The sequence below is a fragment of the Pan troglodytes genome, chromosome 4 (assembly GCF_028858775.2).
Source record: "Pan troglodytes isolate AG18354 chromosome 4, NHGRI_mPanTro3-v2.0_pri, whole genome shotgun sequence".
NCBI lineage: Eukaryota > Metazoa > Chordata > Mammalia > Primates > Hominidae > Pan > Pan troglodytes.
Genome location: NC_072402.2, coordinates 49133599 through 49147858, shown reverse-complemented (window position 1 = coordinate 49147858; position 14260 = coordinate 49133599). Strand labels below are relative to the sequence as shown.

Below are 14260 nucleotides of genomic sequence, written 5' to 3'. Positions count from 1 at the left end.
CGGCTCACTGCAAGCTCCGCCTCCTGGGTTCATGCCATTCTCCTGCCTCAGCCTCCCGAGTAGCTGGGACTACATGCGCCTGCCATCACGCACGGCTAATTTTTTGTATTTTTAGTAGAGACGGGGTTTTACAGTGTTAGCCAGGATGGTCTCAATCTCCTGACCTCGTGATCCGCCCATCTCGGCCTCCCAAAGTGCTGGGATTACAGGCATATCTTGCCATTTTTAATACCGTATTTAGCACTTCTGTTACCATGGAAATGTATGTACTATAGCCATTCATTTTTTTCTTCATAAACTAAACACTGAATTTTAGTTGCAGTAAAAATTCTTGAAAATTATTATAGAGATCAATTTTTTCTCTTTCAAAACTTTTCACTCCAGCTTTTCTTTTCCTTCTTCGTTTAAGAAATGAAGATTATGGGCAGAATAGAGTTGACAGGAAACTCCTTCATCACATCTAAAAAAAAAAAAAAAAAGCTAGCAGTCTTTAGAAAACTGATATACTTAAGTGAACCCCATTCAGGAAACCAAAGGTGAAATAAGTGGAAATTGGTGAGGGGAAGAAATTTGTTTATATGTATATATTTCAAAAACCAAAAAATAGAAGCTATATTAGTCAGGGTTATCTAGAGGGACAGAACTAATAGGATAGCTGTATATATGAAGGAGAGTTTATTAAGGAGTATTGACTCACACGATCATAAGGTGAAATTCCACAATAGGCCATCTGCAAGCTGAGAAGCAAGGAAGCCAGTTGAAGTCCCAAAACCTCAAAAGTAGCGAAGCCAACAGTGCAGCCTTCAGCCTTTGACCAAAGGTCCAAGGGCCTCTGGCAAACTACTGGTGTAGGTCCAAGAGTCCAAAAGCTGAAGAACTTGGAGTCTGATGTTTGAGGGCAGGAAGCATCCAGCACAGGAGAAAGATGAGGCTGGAAGACTCAGCCAGTCCAGTACTTCCATGTTCTTCTGCCTGCTTTTATTCTAGCCATGCTGGCAGCTGATTAGATTGTGCCCACCCAGCTTGAGGGTGGGTCCTCCTCTCCCAGTCCGCTGACTCAAATGTTAATCTCCTTTGGCAACACCCTCACAACACAGCCAGGAACAATACTTTGCATCCTTCAATCCAATCAAGTTGACACTCAATATTAACCATCAGAAGTCTACCTTTTGTCAACTTGAACACATATACATCTCCTGAAATCATACATAATCTTCAAATAAAGACAATAATAAGGTCATAATTATGCCTAACATAATACAGCTATCCCTATCCTTTGTAAAGCTGGAAGCACATTAATCCTTAAACTAAATGCTATTACATAAAGTTACCACTTAAATGCTGATATGAAGTCAATAAATTTTATGTCACATGATAAAGGAAAAAGGAAAATGAAGATATTTTCTTAGACAAACTGTATACATGCATAAACATGTTCTTAACAAAATAAGGAGGAAATACTCATGAGAATTACAGTTCTCATTTCTGCAACTGGTAATGGTGGTCATAGTCGGTACTGATGACAACCTTGTTCTACTACCCATTCTGTATTTCCTGTGTCTCTTCAGCAAGCACCTCAGCAGGTTGTGGTTTTGTACCTGGTAGAGTGACCCAAACCTTCATTCCGGAGGGGTATGGGTCATTTTTAGTCCTGCTTGGATTGGGTTGTTGTAGTTTCCCATTGACCTTAATCACTGGGCATGGTAATACTAAGAGAGGCCCTAAAGGATTTCCTGTATTCCATGCATAATCTTCCTTACCTCCATCAGGTAAGGAAGAGTAGACTGATTTCAAGATGAGTAGTAGACTGATTTCATCTTGATAGTCCAAGCCAATCACCCCAGGCAACACTGTAACTCCCTTCTTAGCCTGTTGACTTAAAGGTAGGAGGAGCTCAAAGTGTCCAGGTGGTAATATTAACTTCCAGTTTAATGGAATCATTGTTGTGTGTCCTGGTGGCAGCACTCTCCACTCTGGACCTAAGACTTTTAGGCCAGCAGAACGTAATGTTGCAGGAACAGGAAGCAAAAATTTTTCTAATGGGCCACTAGGGGTGATGGTGAGTGGTGCCACTTCCACTTCCACCCCTTGATTCCTGGACCCGTGAATCCTGGCTATGGGAGAAACTGTACCATATATTGGACACTGATTCAGAGCATACACAGCCTTCTGGAGAACTCTGCGCCAGCCCTGCAAAGTATTGTCACCTAGTTGATGTTGTAATTGTGACTTCAAAAGGCCATTCCACCGTTCTATCAATCCAGCTGCTTCAAAATGATAAGGAGAAGACCAGTGAATTCCAAGAGCATGAACATACTGCTGCACTTCTTTAGCTGTAAAGTATGTGCCTTGGTCAGAGGCAATGCTATGCAGAATACCATGATGGTGGATAAGGCATTCCATGCAGGATAGGCAAACGCATATCTGGAGTAAATGTCTATTCTGGTGAGGACAAACCGCTGCCCTTTCCATGATGGAAGAGGTCCAATATAATCAACCTGCCACCAAGTAGCTGGCTGATCACCCCAAGGAATGGTGCCATATCAAGGGCTCAGTGTTGGTCTCTGCTGCTGGCAAATCAGGCACTCAGCAGTGGTCATACATAGCCAGGTCAGCCTTGATGAGTGGAAGTCCATGTTACTGAGCCCGTGTGTAACCTCCATCCCTGCCACCATGGCCACTTTGTTCATGGGCCCATTGGGTGACGACAGGGGTGGCTGGGGAAAGACGCTGAGTGGTGTCCACAGAATAAGTCACCCGATCCACTTGATTTTTAAAATCCTCCTCTGCTGAGGTCACCTTTGGTGAGCACTCATAAGAGATACAAATATAGTTTTTGACCACTCAAAAAGAGAGGTCCATCCACATACCTCTTCCCCAAATTTCTTCATCACCGATTTTCCAATCATGCTTCTTCCAAGTTCCTGACCATCCGGCCAAATCATCTGCTACAGCCCATGAATCAGTATATAATCGCACATCTGGCCATTTCTCATTTCATGCAAAGTCCACAACCAGGTGCACTGCTCGAAGTTCTGCCCACTGGGAAGATTTCCCTTCACCACTGTCCATCAGGGATGTTCTAGAAAGCAGCTGTAGTGCTGCAGCTGTCCACTTTTGGGTGGTGCTTGCATATCATGCAGAACCATCTGTAAACCAGGCCCTTGTCTTCTCTTCCTTTTTCAACTGTTCACAGGGAGCTCCCCATGAGGCCACTGGTGCAGGCTGGGGGAAAGAGAGCTAGATGGCAGGAGCAGGGACCATGGGCATTTGAGCCACTTCCTCACATAACTTACTTGCGCCCTCAGGACTTGCTCAAGCCTGATCACATATATACCACTTCCATTTGATGATGGAATGCCGCTGTGCATGCCCCACTTTATGGCTAGATGGGTCAGAAAGCACGAGTTTATGACAGGCAGTTTAGGTTACATGGTGACTTGATGGCCCATAGTCAAACATTCAGTTTCTACCAAAGCCCAGTAACCAGCCAAGAACTGTCTCTCAAAAGGAGAGTAGTTATCTGCAGAAGATGATAGGTCCTTGCTCCAAAATCCTAGAGGCCTCTGCTGTGATTCACCTATGGGGGCCTGCTAAAGGCTCCCAATAGCATCCCTATCTGCCACTGACATCTCAAGCACCATTGAATCTGCTAGGTAATATGGCCCAAGTGGCACAGCAGCTTTCACAACAGCCTAGACCTGTTGCAGAGCCTTCTCCTGTTCTGGACCCTACTCAAAACTGGCAGCCTTTTAGGTCACTCGATAAATGGGCTGGAGTAACACACCAGAATGAGGAATGTATTGCCTCCAAAATCCAAATAGACCCACTAGGCGTTGTCCCTCTTTCTTGGTTGTAGGAGGGGGCAAATGCAGCAACTTATCCTTCACCTTAGAAGGAATATCTTGAGAGGCCCCACACCACTGGATCACTAGAAATTTTACTGAGGTAGAAGGTCCCTGAATTTTAGTTAATTTCCCATCCCCTGGCATGCAAATGTCTCATCAATAAGTCCAGTGTGTTGGCTACTTCTTGCTCACTAGATCCGGTCACATACTGTCATCAATGTAATGAACTGGTGTGATATCCTGTGGAAGGGAAAAGTGATCAAGATCTCTGCAAACAAGATTATGACACAAAGCCGGAGAGCTGATATACCTCTGAGGTACGACAGTGAAGGTATATTGCTGGTCTTGCCAGCTGAAGGCAAATTGCTTCTGGTGGGTCTTACAAACAGGAATGGGGAAAAAGGCACTTGCCAAATCAATGGCTGCATACCAGGTACCAGGAGATGTATTAATTTGTCCAAACAATGAAACCACATCTGACACAGCAGCTGCAATTGGAGTCACCACTTAGTTAAGCTTACGATAATCCACTGTCATTCTCCAAGATCCATCTCTCTTCTGCACGGGCCAAATAGGAGAGTTCGTCTTTCAAGTCCTTGATGGTGGCACTAATCTCTGCACTCCCTTCAGGGATGCGATATTGGTTTTTGTTGTTGTTCTTTGTTTGTTTTTACAATATTGTTTTTGATTTACTATTTATCTAGGTAGAGGCAGCTCTAATGGCTTCCATTTGGCCTTTCCCACCATAATAGCCTTCATCCTACCAGTCAGGGAGCCAATGTGGGGATTCTGCCAGCTGCTAAGTATGTCTATGCCAATTATGCATTCTGACACTGGGGAAATGACCACAGGATGAGTCCAGGGACCCACTGGACTCACTATAGTGGGAACTGAGCTAAAACTCCATTAAGTACCTGACCTCCATAAGCCCCTACTTTAACTGGAGGACCACAATGATGTTTTGGGTCCCCTGGAATCAATGTCAGCTCAGAGCCAGTATCCAGTAAGTCCCTGAAAAGTCTGATCATTCCCCTTTCCCCAGTGCAGTTGCTCTGGTAAATGGCCAAAGGTCTCCTTGGGGAAGGATGGGAGAAAGATTAACACCATAAATTGTCAGTAGTGTAGTGGGGTCCTTCCTCAGGGCACCCAGGCTCCCCATCATTCATTCCCTCCAGCTTTTCTTTCTTCATTTAATTAAGAAATGAAGATTATGGGCAGAATAGAGTTGACAGCAAACTCCTTAGTCACACCCCCAAAAAAAGTTAGAGGAGTCTTAAGAAAACTAATAAATTTAAGTGAACCCTGTTCAAGAAACCAAAGATGGAATAAATGGAAATTGGGGAGAGGAAGAAATTTGTTTATATGTAGGTATATATTTCAGAAACTGAAAACTAGAAGCAAAGACAGAAGAATTTGATAGCCAAAGAACAGGGATTGAGGAATTTATAGAGGTAAGAACAAACCCTTAAAAATTTTAATACATTAATCTATAAATTAAACTTAAATGTTTAAGTTGAAAACCAAGCCATTTCTTAAAATTAGACTGCTTGTGTTTTCAGAAAAATTACATGAAGAATTCTGATTATACACTTGCTTGGAATTAATTGCTACATTGAAGCAGGTGACTCTCTCTAAAGATGATGAATTATTAATTCAACTCCTGAGATATTAAAACTAGATGTAACACATTAAAACTAAATTTCCATGGTGACTCATACCTGAAATCTCTTGCTTTGGGAAGCTGAAGTGGGAATTGCCGGCTTGAGGCCAGGAATTTGAAACGAGAGTGGGCAATAGCAAGACACTGATTCTACAAAAAAAATTTTTTTAAAATAAGCTGGGTATAAAAAAAAAATTAACTGGGTATATTGGTGCACACCTGTAGTCCTAGCTACTTGAGAGGCTGAGGTAGGAGGATTGCTTGAGCCCAGGAGTTTGAGGTTACAATGAGTTATGATGCTGCCAATATACTCCAGCCTGGGTGACAGAGCAAGAACTTGTTTCAAAAAAAATAAAATGTTAAAACCAAATTCCATTTATATATATACATATATATATATATATATATATATATTTTTTTTTTTTGTGACGGAGTCTCACTCTGTCGCCCAGGGTGTGATGTCAGCTCACTGCGACCTCTGCCTCCCAGGTTCAAGCAATTCTCATGCCTCAGTCTCCCGAGTAACTGGGATTACAGGCTCATGCCACCATGCCTGGCTAATTTTTCTATTTTCAGTAGAGACGGGGTTTCACCATGTTGGCCAGGTTGGTCTCAAACTCCTGACCTCAGGTGATCCACCTGCCTCTGCTTCCTAAAGTGCTAGGATTACAGGCGTGAGCCACCACGCCTGGCCAAATTGCATATACTTTCAATATGATACAGTTTACTCCTTCAATATGATGGGATTTGAATCTCATATAGTAAAAATAAATATTTTCTAATTATTGTAGAATTTCTTAAATAAGTGCAAAGACTCAAAGCATAAAGGAAAAGACTGATGAGTTTTACTTTATTAAATGAAAATTAAAAGATCATTAAAAAGTGAAAAATATAAACCAGAGATTGGGAGGATTTGCAATATATATAATTGAAACAGAATAAATATCTCTCATTAAATAACTCACAAATCTATGAGAGACAGACCAAAAAAATTGGAAAATGCCATAAATAGGCAAGTCACAGGAGAAAACAAGCTAAGACCAATAAATAAATAATGAAGTGTTCAATCTCACTAGCAATCCTAACTATGTGGTATGCAGTGGAGTACTCCACAATGAAGTTACTCTTCAGCCATAAAAAAGAATGAGATCCTATCATTGGCAACAACATAAATGGAACAGGAGGTCATTATGTCAAGTGAAATAAGCCAGGCACAGAAAGACAAACTTCAAACATTCTCACTTAATTGTGGAAGGTAAAAATTAAAACAATTGAACTCATGGAGACAGAGAATAGAAAGACGGTTACCAGAGGCTGGGAAGGATAGTGGGGGGCAGGGGGTTGAGGAGAAGTGGGGATGGTTAATGGGTACAAAATAATAAAGAAATGCATGGCTGGGCATAGTGGCTGTAATCCCAGCACTTTGGGAGGCCAAGGTGGAAGATTGCTTAAGCCCAGGAGTTCAAGACCAGCCTGGGCAACATATGGGGACCCTGTCTCTACAAAACATAATTTAAAATAAAATTTTTAAAAAAGAATACATAAGACCTAGTATTTGCTAGTTCAAGACCTAGTATTTGCTAGGGTGATTACAGTCAAATATAATTTAATGGTAGATTTTTAAATAACCAAAAAAGTATAATTAGATTGTTTGTAACACAAGAGAGAAATGCTGGAAGTGATGGATATCACATTTACCCTGATGTGATTATTACACATTGTATGCCTGTATCAAAATATCTCATGTGCCCTATAAATATATACACCTACTATGTGCCCATAAAAATAAAAAATAAAAGATAAATTAAAAAATAAAAACAGAATGAAAGATATAGAAAATAAACGTGTATTTTTTCAGTTTTGAGAAGGCAAGCTAATTAGAAAAAAAAAACTTAATTCCTCACCTTATGTCATTTGCCAAAAATCCTTCTAAATATACATAAAATGAGCAAACAGATGAAAATTAATTATTGATATGAGGGTTAGAACCTGGGATCCAATCTCAAAATTAGTCATATTCCTGAAAAATGGATTCAGAACAACTGTACAAAAACAGACAAATACATACCAGAAAAAAACTTTCCTGAATTTAAGAATGACTTAAATTAGAAGATTAAAAGTCTCATTCTTTTCCTGGTAAAATCAATGTAAAGAAACCAAAACCTAGACATATCCTGGTAAAGTGTTTAAATGTTTAAAAGAAAAAAAAAGCTAAAAAATTAAGTTTGTTGAAAAAAAAGAGAGAGACATGAGACCATCATTCAAGAGTAAAAAGTAGATTTTTCATAAAACAAAAAGTCATACGCTTTTTACCACAGAACAGAAAGACATTCTATGATGTGTAAAGGCTTAACATCCTTCCTTCCTTCCTTCATTCATTTATTATTTTATTCAGGAAATATTTATTGAGTACTGACTATAAGATATGTATTTGAAAATAATTATTGAAGGCATATATCAGCAGTCTAAGTGATATAAAAAATAACAACTCAAAAATGGGAGAAATTGACATATAAAAGGACCAGCAATAAGAAAAAAAATCAATTTAACAGAGTTAAGATTAAATCACAGTTACAAAAATAATTACAAAAGGCTGGGTGCAGTGGCTCACGCCTGTAATCCCAGCACTTTGGAAGGCTGAGGTGGGTGAATCACTTGAGGCCAGGAATTCGAGACCAGCCTGGCCAACATGGTGAAACTCCATCTGTACTAAAATTGTAAAATTAGCTTGGCATGGTGGCAGACGTCTGTAATCCTAGCTACCTCAGGAGGCTGAGGCAGGAGAATCACTTGAACTTGGGAGGTGGAAGTTACAATGAGCCAAGATCATGCCACTGGCACTCCAGCCTGGGAGACAGAGTGAGACTTTGTCTCAAAAAAAAAAAAAAAACACACACACAAAAACAATAATTACAAAAGTATATGCAAAATAAAATTGGAAGGTTAAAAATTAAAGCTTGGGCAATGATTTCTTAGGGAAATACTGCCACCCAAACCAGGGGTGACAATATTAATTTCAAATAAAGTAGAGTCAAAACAAAAACTACTACAAAGGACCAGGAGAATCATAGTCCTTTACAATGATCAACAATCCCGAACTGTTATGCACTAAATAACACAGCATCAAAATACTTAAAATAGAAACTCTTACAAACTCCAAGGAGAAATTGATAGACATGCAACCATAGTAAGCTTCTTGATAAATCAGGTACACTTTTAAAATAATGTCATAAATTTCAGGATTAAATAACTGCATTACAAATGAAGCCATTAAAAAATCTAGGGTAGCCTGGTTCAGTAGTGTGTCACTGTAGTCCTAACTTCTTGGGAGGCCAAGGCAGGAGGATCGCTTGTGGCCAGGAGTTTGAGGCTGTAGTGTGCTATGATCATGCCTGTGAATAGCCACTGCACTCCCAGCCTAAGCAACATAATGAGGCCCTGTCTGTAAAAACATGGGGGTGGGGGGACAGAAGAAAATATAGGTGAAGAATTAACTATCTGGGAATAGGTAGACCTAAAACAATGGAATAGACAACAAAGGGAAAGAATGACAGATCCACCTATATTGTTTGAATATTAGTAAATAAAAAGAATAAACAAAATTAAAAGGTTAACGGCATACTGGAAAAAACTACAACAAATAGGATAGACAAAAACTAAATATATAAAGTTTCCTTATAAAAAAAATCAAAAGCTCTAGCTCCATGCTAGTGCTGCCCAGTTGAACTTTCCACTATGATGGAAACGTTCTGAATCTGCACTGTCCAATATGGTAGCCACTACTCACAAGAGCACTTGAGATGTAGCTAGTGCCAATGTTGAAATGATAATATTTGGGGTGTATGTAGTTAAATAAATTTTATTATTAAGATTTTTTATTACTAAAATAATTTTATCATTAAAATTTATTTCACCTGTTTCTTTTTACTTGTTTAATGAGGCCACAAGAAAATTTATTATAAAATTACATACATAGTTGCATTAGGTGTCTATTCAGCACTGTTCTAGAATAACGATCAAGGAAACAGAAAATTCACAAAAGAAGAAATACAAACAGCCAATAATCTATGAAAAAAAGTTCCATCTCACTTATAATCCAATAAATATAAATTAAAACAAGATTTTTTTAATCAAATAGACAAAATTTTAAAAAATACTCATTGTTGGCAAGGGTTCCATTAAATGGGCACTCTCATACACTGCTGGTGGGGGTATAAATTGCTTCAACCTTTCTGGAAAGGCATTTGGCAATATTAATCAAGAGCCTTAGTGGCCAGGCAAGGAGGCTCATGCCTGTAATTCCAGCACTCTGGGAGGCCAAGGTGAGTGGATTGCTTGAGCCCAGGAGTTTTAGACCAGTCTGGGCAACATGGCAAAACCCCGTCTCTACAAAAAACACAAAAAATTAACCAGGCATGGTGGGGCACACCTGTAGTCCCAGCTACTTAGGAGGTTAAGGTGGGAGGATCACTTGAGCCAGGGAGGTTGAGGTTGCAGTGAGCCATGATTATACCACTGCATTCCAGCCTGGGCTATAGAGACCTTGTCTCAAACAAAACAAAACAAAACAAAACAAAACACTTATACTCTTTGACCTAGTGTCTCTATTCTAGGAATTTACATAAAGACATTGATCACGGTGCTATTTCTAAGAGTGAAAGACTGGGAACAACCTCAATAGCCAATAATAGAGAAATTGTTAAAATAAATGATGGTATTCCTACTTTGTTAATAATCCAGTAGCCTTAAAAATGTTTTTTCTAATATTACCTAGTTATGAGAAAAATACAACAAAGAGTAAAAGAAGCAGAGCTCATTATACAGTATAATCATAAAGAACATTATAAGCATATACATAAAATGCATATGTAAACACTTTACTTCATAAAATTAGGATCATAATTTCATATTTTCTAGCACATGTCATACAGTTAGGATCAAGGTTAAGTAATAAAAAAAGGTTACAAGTGGTTATCTCTGGGTGGTGGGGTTTTTAATTTTCATCTTTATACTTTGCTGTTTGTTTTTTTTCCAAAGTATTTATGAGTATATTTTTACTATAAAAATAAAAAGGCCGGGTGCGATGGCTCACGTCTGTAATCCCAGCACTTTGGGAGGCCGAGGTAGGTAGATCACAAGGTCAGGAGTTCAAGACCAGCCTGGTCAAGATGGTGAAACCCCGTCTCTACTAAAAAAAATACAAAAGAATTAGCCAGGCGTGGTGGCGGGTGCCTATAATCCCAGGTACTCGGGAGGCTGAGGCAGAGAATTGATTGAACCCATGAGGCGGAGCGTTGCAGTGAGCTAAGATCGCGCCACTGCACTCCAGCCTGGGCGACAAGAGTGAGACTCCGTCTCCAAAAAATAAAAATAAAATAAAAATAGTGGCCAAGTGCAGTGGCTGACGCCTGTAATTCCAGCACTTTGGGAGGCTGAGGCGGGCGGACTACCTGAGGTCAGGAGTTCAAGACCAGCCTGGCAAACATGGTGAAACCCCATTTCTACTAAAAATACAAAAATTAGCTGGGCATGGTGGCACATGCTTGTAATCCCAGCTACTCGGGTGGCTAAGGCAGGAGAATCGCTTGAACCTGGGAGATGGAGGTTGCAGTGAGCCAAGATTGCCCCCACTGCATTCCAGCCTAAGTGACAAAGTGGGACTCCCTTTCAAAAAAAAAGAAAAAAATTAGTTCCTCATGGGCTGTTAGAAGCAGTCACCCTTAGTGATAAGAAACTACAATATGGACAATCACAACATGGCAGTTGACCTCATCAAAGTAAGCAAAGGAGAAAGAGCAACAGAATGACAGCAAGATAGGAGTCACAGTCTTTTGTAACCTAGTCTCAGAAGTGATGTCCCTTTGTTCTATTGATTCATTACAAACAAGTCATAAGTTCCCCGGTCCACACCTAATGGGAAGGGGATAACACAAAGCCAGGGATACCAGGAGGTGAAAATTATTGAACAGGGTTTTAGAAATCTGTCTACTGTAAATATAAATGAACGAAATGTTCCAATAAAAAGGCAGGCCAGTGGCTCACGCCTGTAATTCCAGCACTTTTTGAGGGTGAGGTGGGAGGCTCACTTAAGCCCAGGAGTTCAAGGCTGCAATGAGCTATGATTGTGCCATTGCACTGCAGCCTGGGCAACTGAGCAAGACCCTATTTCAAACAAACAAACAAATAAATAAATAAATAAAATATACACATATATATTCAAAAGTCTATTTAAGTTAGAATAAAAACAATATAGTGTGGAGTTTGTAACATCTGTCAAAATAAAAGATCTGACAATAACAAAAATGCCAAGAAGGAAGAAATTGAAATTCAGCATTATAAATTTCTTATACTGTATGTATAAATGGTATGAATTGTTTTTCTAGTATTTTCTGTTGGATTTTGCATCTATGTTCATAAGACTAGGCTACAATTTCCTTACATTATCATTTGCTACCCTAGCCTAGAAATAATTTACTTTTAAAATATTTTTAATAATTTCTGAAACATTTTTATATATTATATATCTCTCTAATGTTATGTAAATATATATCAATATACACATATAGATATATTCCCAACCTTCAAGGAATATATCTAGGGATTGAGGGCATATCTCTTTATATATGTTTTTTGTACGTGATTGCTTTATTTATTACATTTACATAACACTTACGTAACTTACCATAGTCTACTGGTATTGACATTTTATCAGTTTGAATGAAAACCCTACCTTCCTTTAAACCTCTTTACCTTTCCCCAGTTATAATCGTCTTAAATATTTCCTCTACATCACTGAGAATCAAATCATATATTTTGTTTCAATCATGGACACATAACTTAGAAAATTCAAGAAGAAAACTATTGTATTTGGTCATATATCTTCCTTCTCTTTCTTTTTTCTTTCTTTTCTTTTTTTCTTTCTTTTTCTTTTTTCTTTTTTTTTTTTAGAGACAGGGTCTGATTTTGTCTCTTTTTTGAGACAGGGTCTCACTCCACCCAGGGTGGAGTGCAGTGGCATTGATCATGGCTCACAATAACCTCAAATTCCTGGGTCAGGCAATCTTGCTGCCTTAGGCTCCTTAGTAACTAGGACTACAGGCACACGACACCACGCCTGGCTAATTTATATTTTGTAGAGACAGGGTCTCGCCATGTTGCCCAGACTGGTCTTGAGACCAGGCTTCAACCTCCCTAAGTGTTGGGATTACGGGTGTGAGTCAACATACCCGGTCTTGTATTTGGTCACATTTTTGCTCTTTCCTGTTGTCCTTCTTTCCTAATGTTCCAAGATTCCTTCTTTTATGATTTCCTTTATGTTTCAGGACTTTCTTTTTTTAAATAGAGAATGAGGCCTCCCTTTATTGCCCAGGCTTATCTTGAACTCCAGGCTTCAAGCTGTCCACCTGGCCTCAGCTTGGCAGGCCTCAGTCTCCCAAAGTGTTGGGATTACAGTCGTGAGCCACTGCACCCAGCCAGGAACTTTCTTTAGCCTTCTTTTAGGGTAGGTCTGCTAGCAACAAACTCTCTTAGTTTTCCTTCATCTAGTATGTATTTATTTCCCCCTCATTCCTAAGGGGTAATTTTACCAGATATATGATATCTGACAGGGCTGACAGTTCGTTGAGCAATTGAAAAACATTAAGCCACTTCCTTCTGGCCTCCTCGGTACTTGATGAAAATCTACTGTCCTCCCAATTGTTTTTCCCCATAGGTAAGGTATCCTTTCTCTCTCAATGCTTTTAAGACTTTTTGCCTTCTCTTTTCAGTTTACTTACAATGTGTCTTGGTGTAGACTTCTTTAGGTTTATCCTTTCCTGAGCTGGGGTTCTCTCAGCTTCTTGAATCTGTAGGTTTATGCTTTTTACCAAATTTGGGAAATGTTCAGCCACTATTTTAAAACCCACCCACTTTCTCCTCTTTCTGGGACTTTGATGACAAAAATATTAGATCTTTTATTATAGTGTCACAGGTCTTTGAGGCTCTGTTCATTTGATGTCATCGTATTTTGTCTCTGTTAATCAGATTAAGGAATATCTATTGTTCTTTGTTTTTTCAGTTTTTTGTTTGTTTGTTTGTTTGAGACGGAATCCCACTCTGTCTCCAGGCTAGAGAGCAGTGGCGCGATCTTGGCTCGCTGCAACTTCTGCCTCCTGGGTTCAAGCAATTCTCCTGCCTCAGCCTCCTGAGTAGCTGGGACTACAGGTACACACCACCATGCCCAGCTAATTTTTGTATTTTTTGTATTTTCAGTAGAGACGGGGTTACACCATGTTGGCCAGGATGTTCTCGATCTCTTGACCTCATGATCCACCCACCTCAGCCTCCCAAAGTGCTGGGATTACAGGCGTGAACCATGGTGCCTGGCCATGTCTATTGTTCTAGCTGCAACTTTGCTGATTCTTTCCTCTGTCCTCTTCATGTTGCTATTGAGCCCATCACTGAATCTTGAATCTGGTTATTGTGCTTCTCATTTTAAACTTTTCAATATGATTCTTCTTTATATCTTCTATTTCTTTGCTGAGACTTTCTATTTTCATTTGTTTCAGGCATGTTTGCAATTGCTAAGTTTTTTTTTTGTTTTTTTGTTTTTTTTTTTGAGACGGAGTCTCGCTCTGTCATCCAAGCTGGAGTGCAATGATGCAATCTCGCTCACTGCCACATCCACCTCCCGTGTTCCAGTGATTCTCCTACCTCTGCCTCCCTAGTAGCTGGGATTACAGGCACCCACCACCACGCCCAGCTAGTTTTTGTA

At 39.6% G+C, this 14260-nt stretch overlaps 1 protein-coding gene across 9 annotated transcripts in view; it reads right to left on the bottom strand.

The window, feature by feature from the left end:
• Positions 1 to 652: 652 nt before the first annotated feature.
• The window catches only part of CENPK (centromere protein K), a 71565-nt gene continuing 57957 nt past the window's right edge, over positions 653 to 14260 (bottom strand). For 4 of the 9 annotated variants that reach the window (XR_010157226.1, XM_063811197.1, XM_063811198.1 and 1 more), the window contains one exon: positions 653 to 4088. Coding sequence is in view for 4 of the 9 variants with exons in the window: in XM_063811197.1 (XP_063667267.1) it covers positions 4050 to 4088 (39 nt within the window). In the remaining 5 variants the exon portion in view is untranslated. The remainder of the gene's footprint in view (positions 4089 to 14260) is intronic. The other 5 variants (XR_010157224.1, XR_008547975.2, XR_010157223.1 and 2 more) reach the window with 2 other exon arrangements.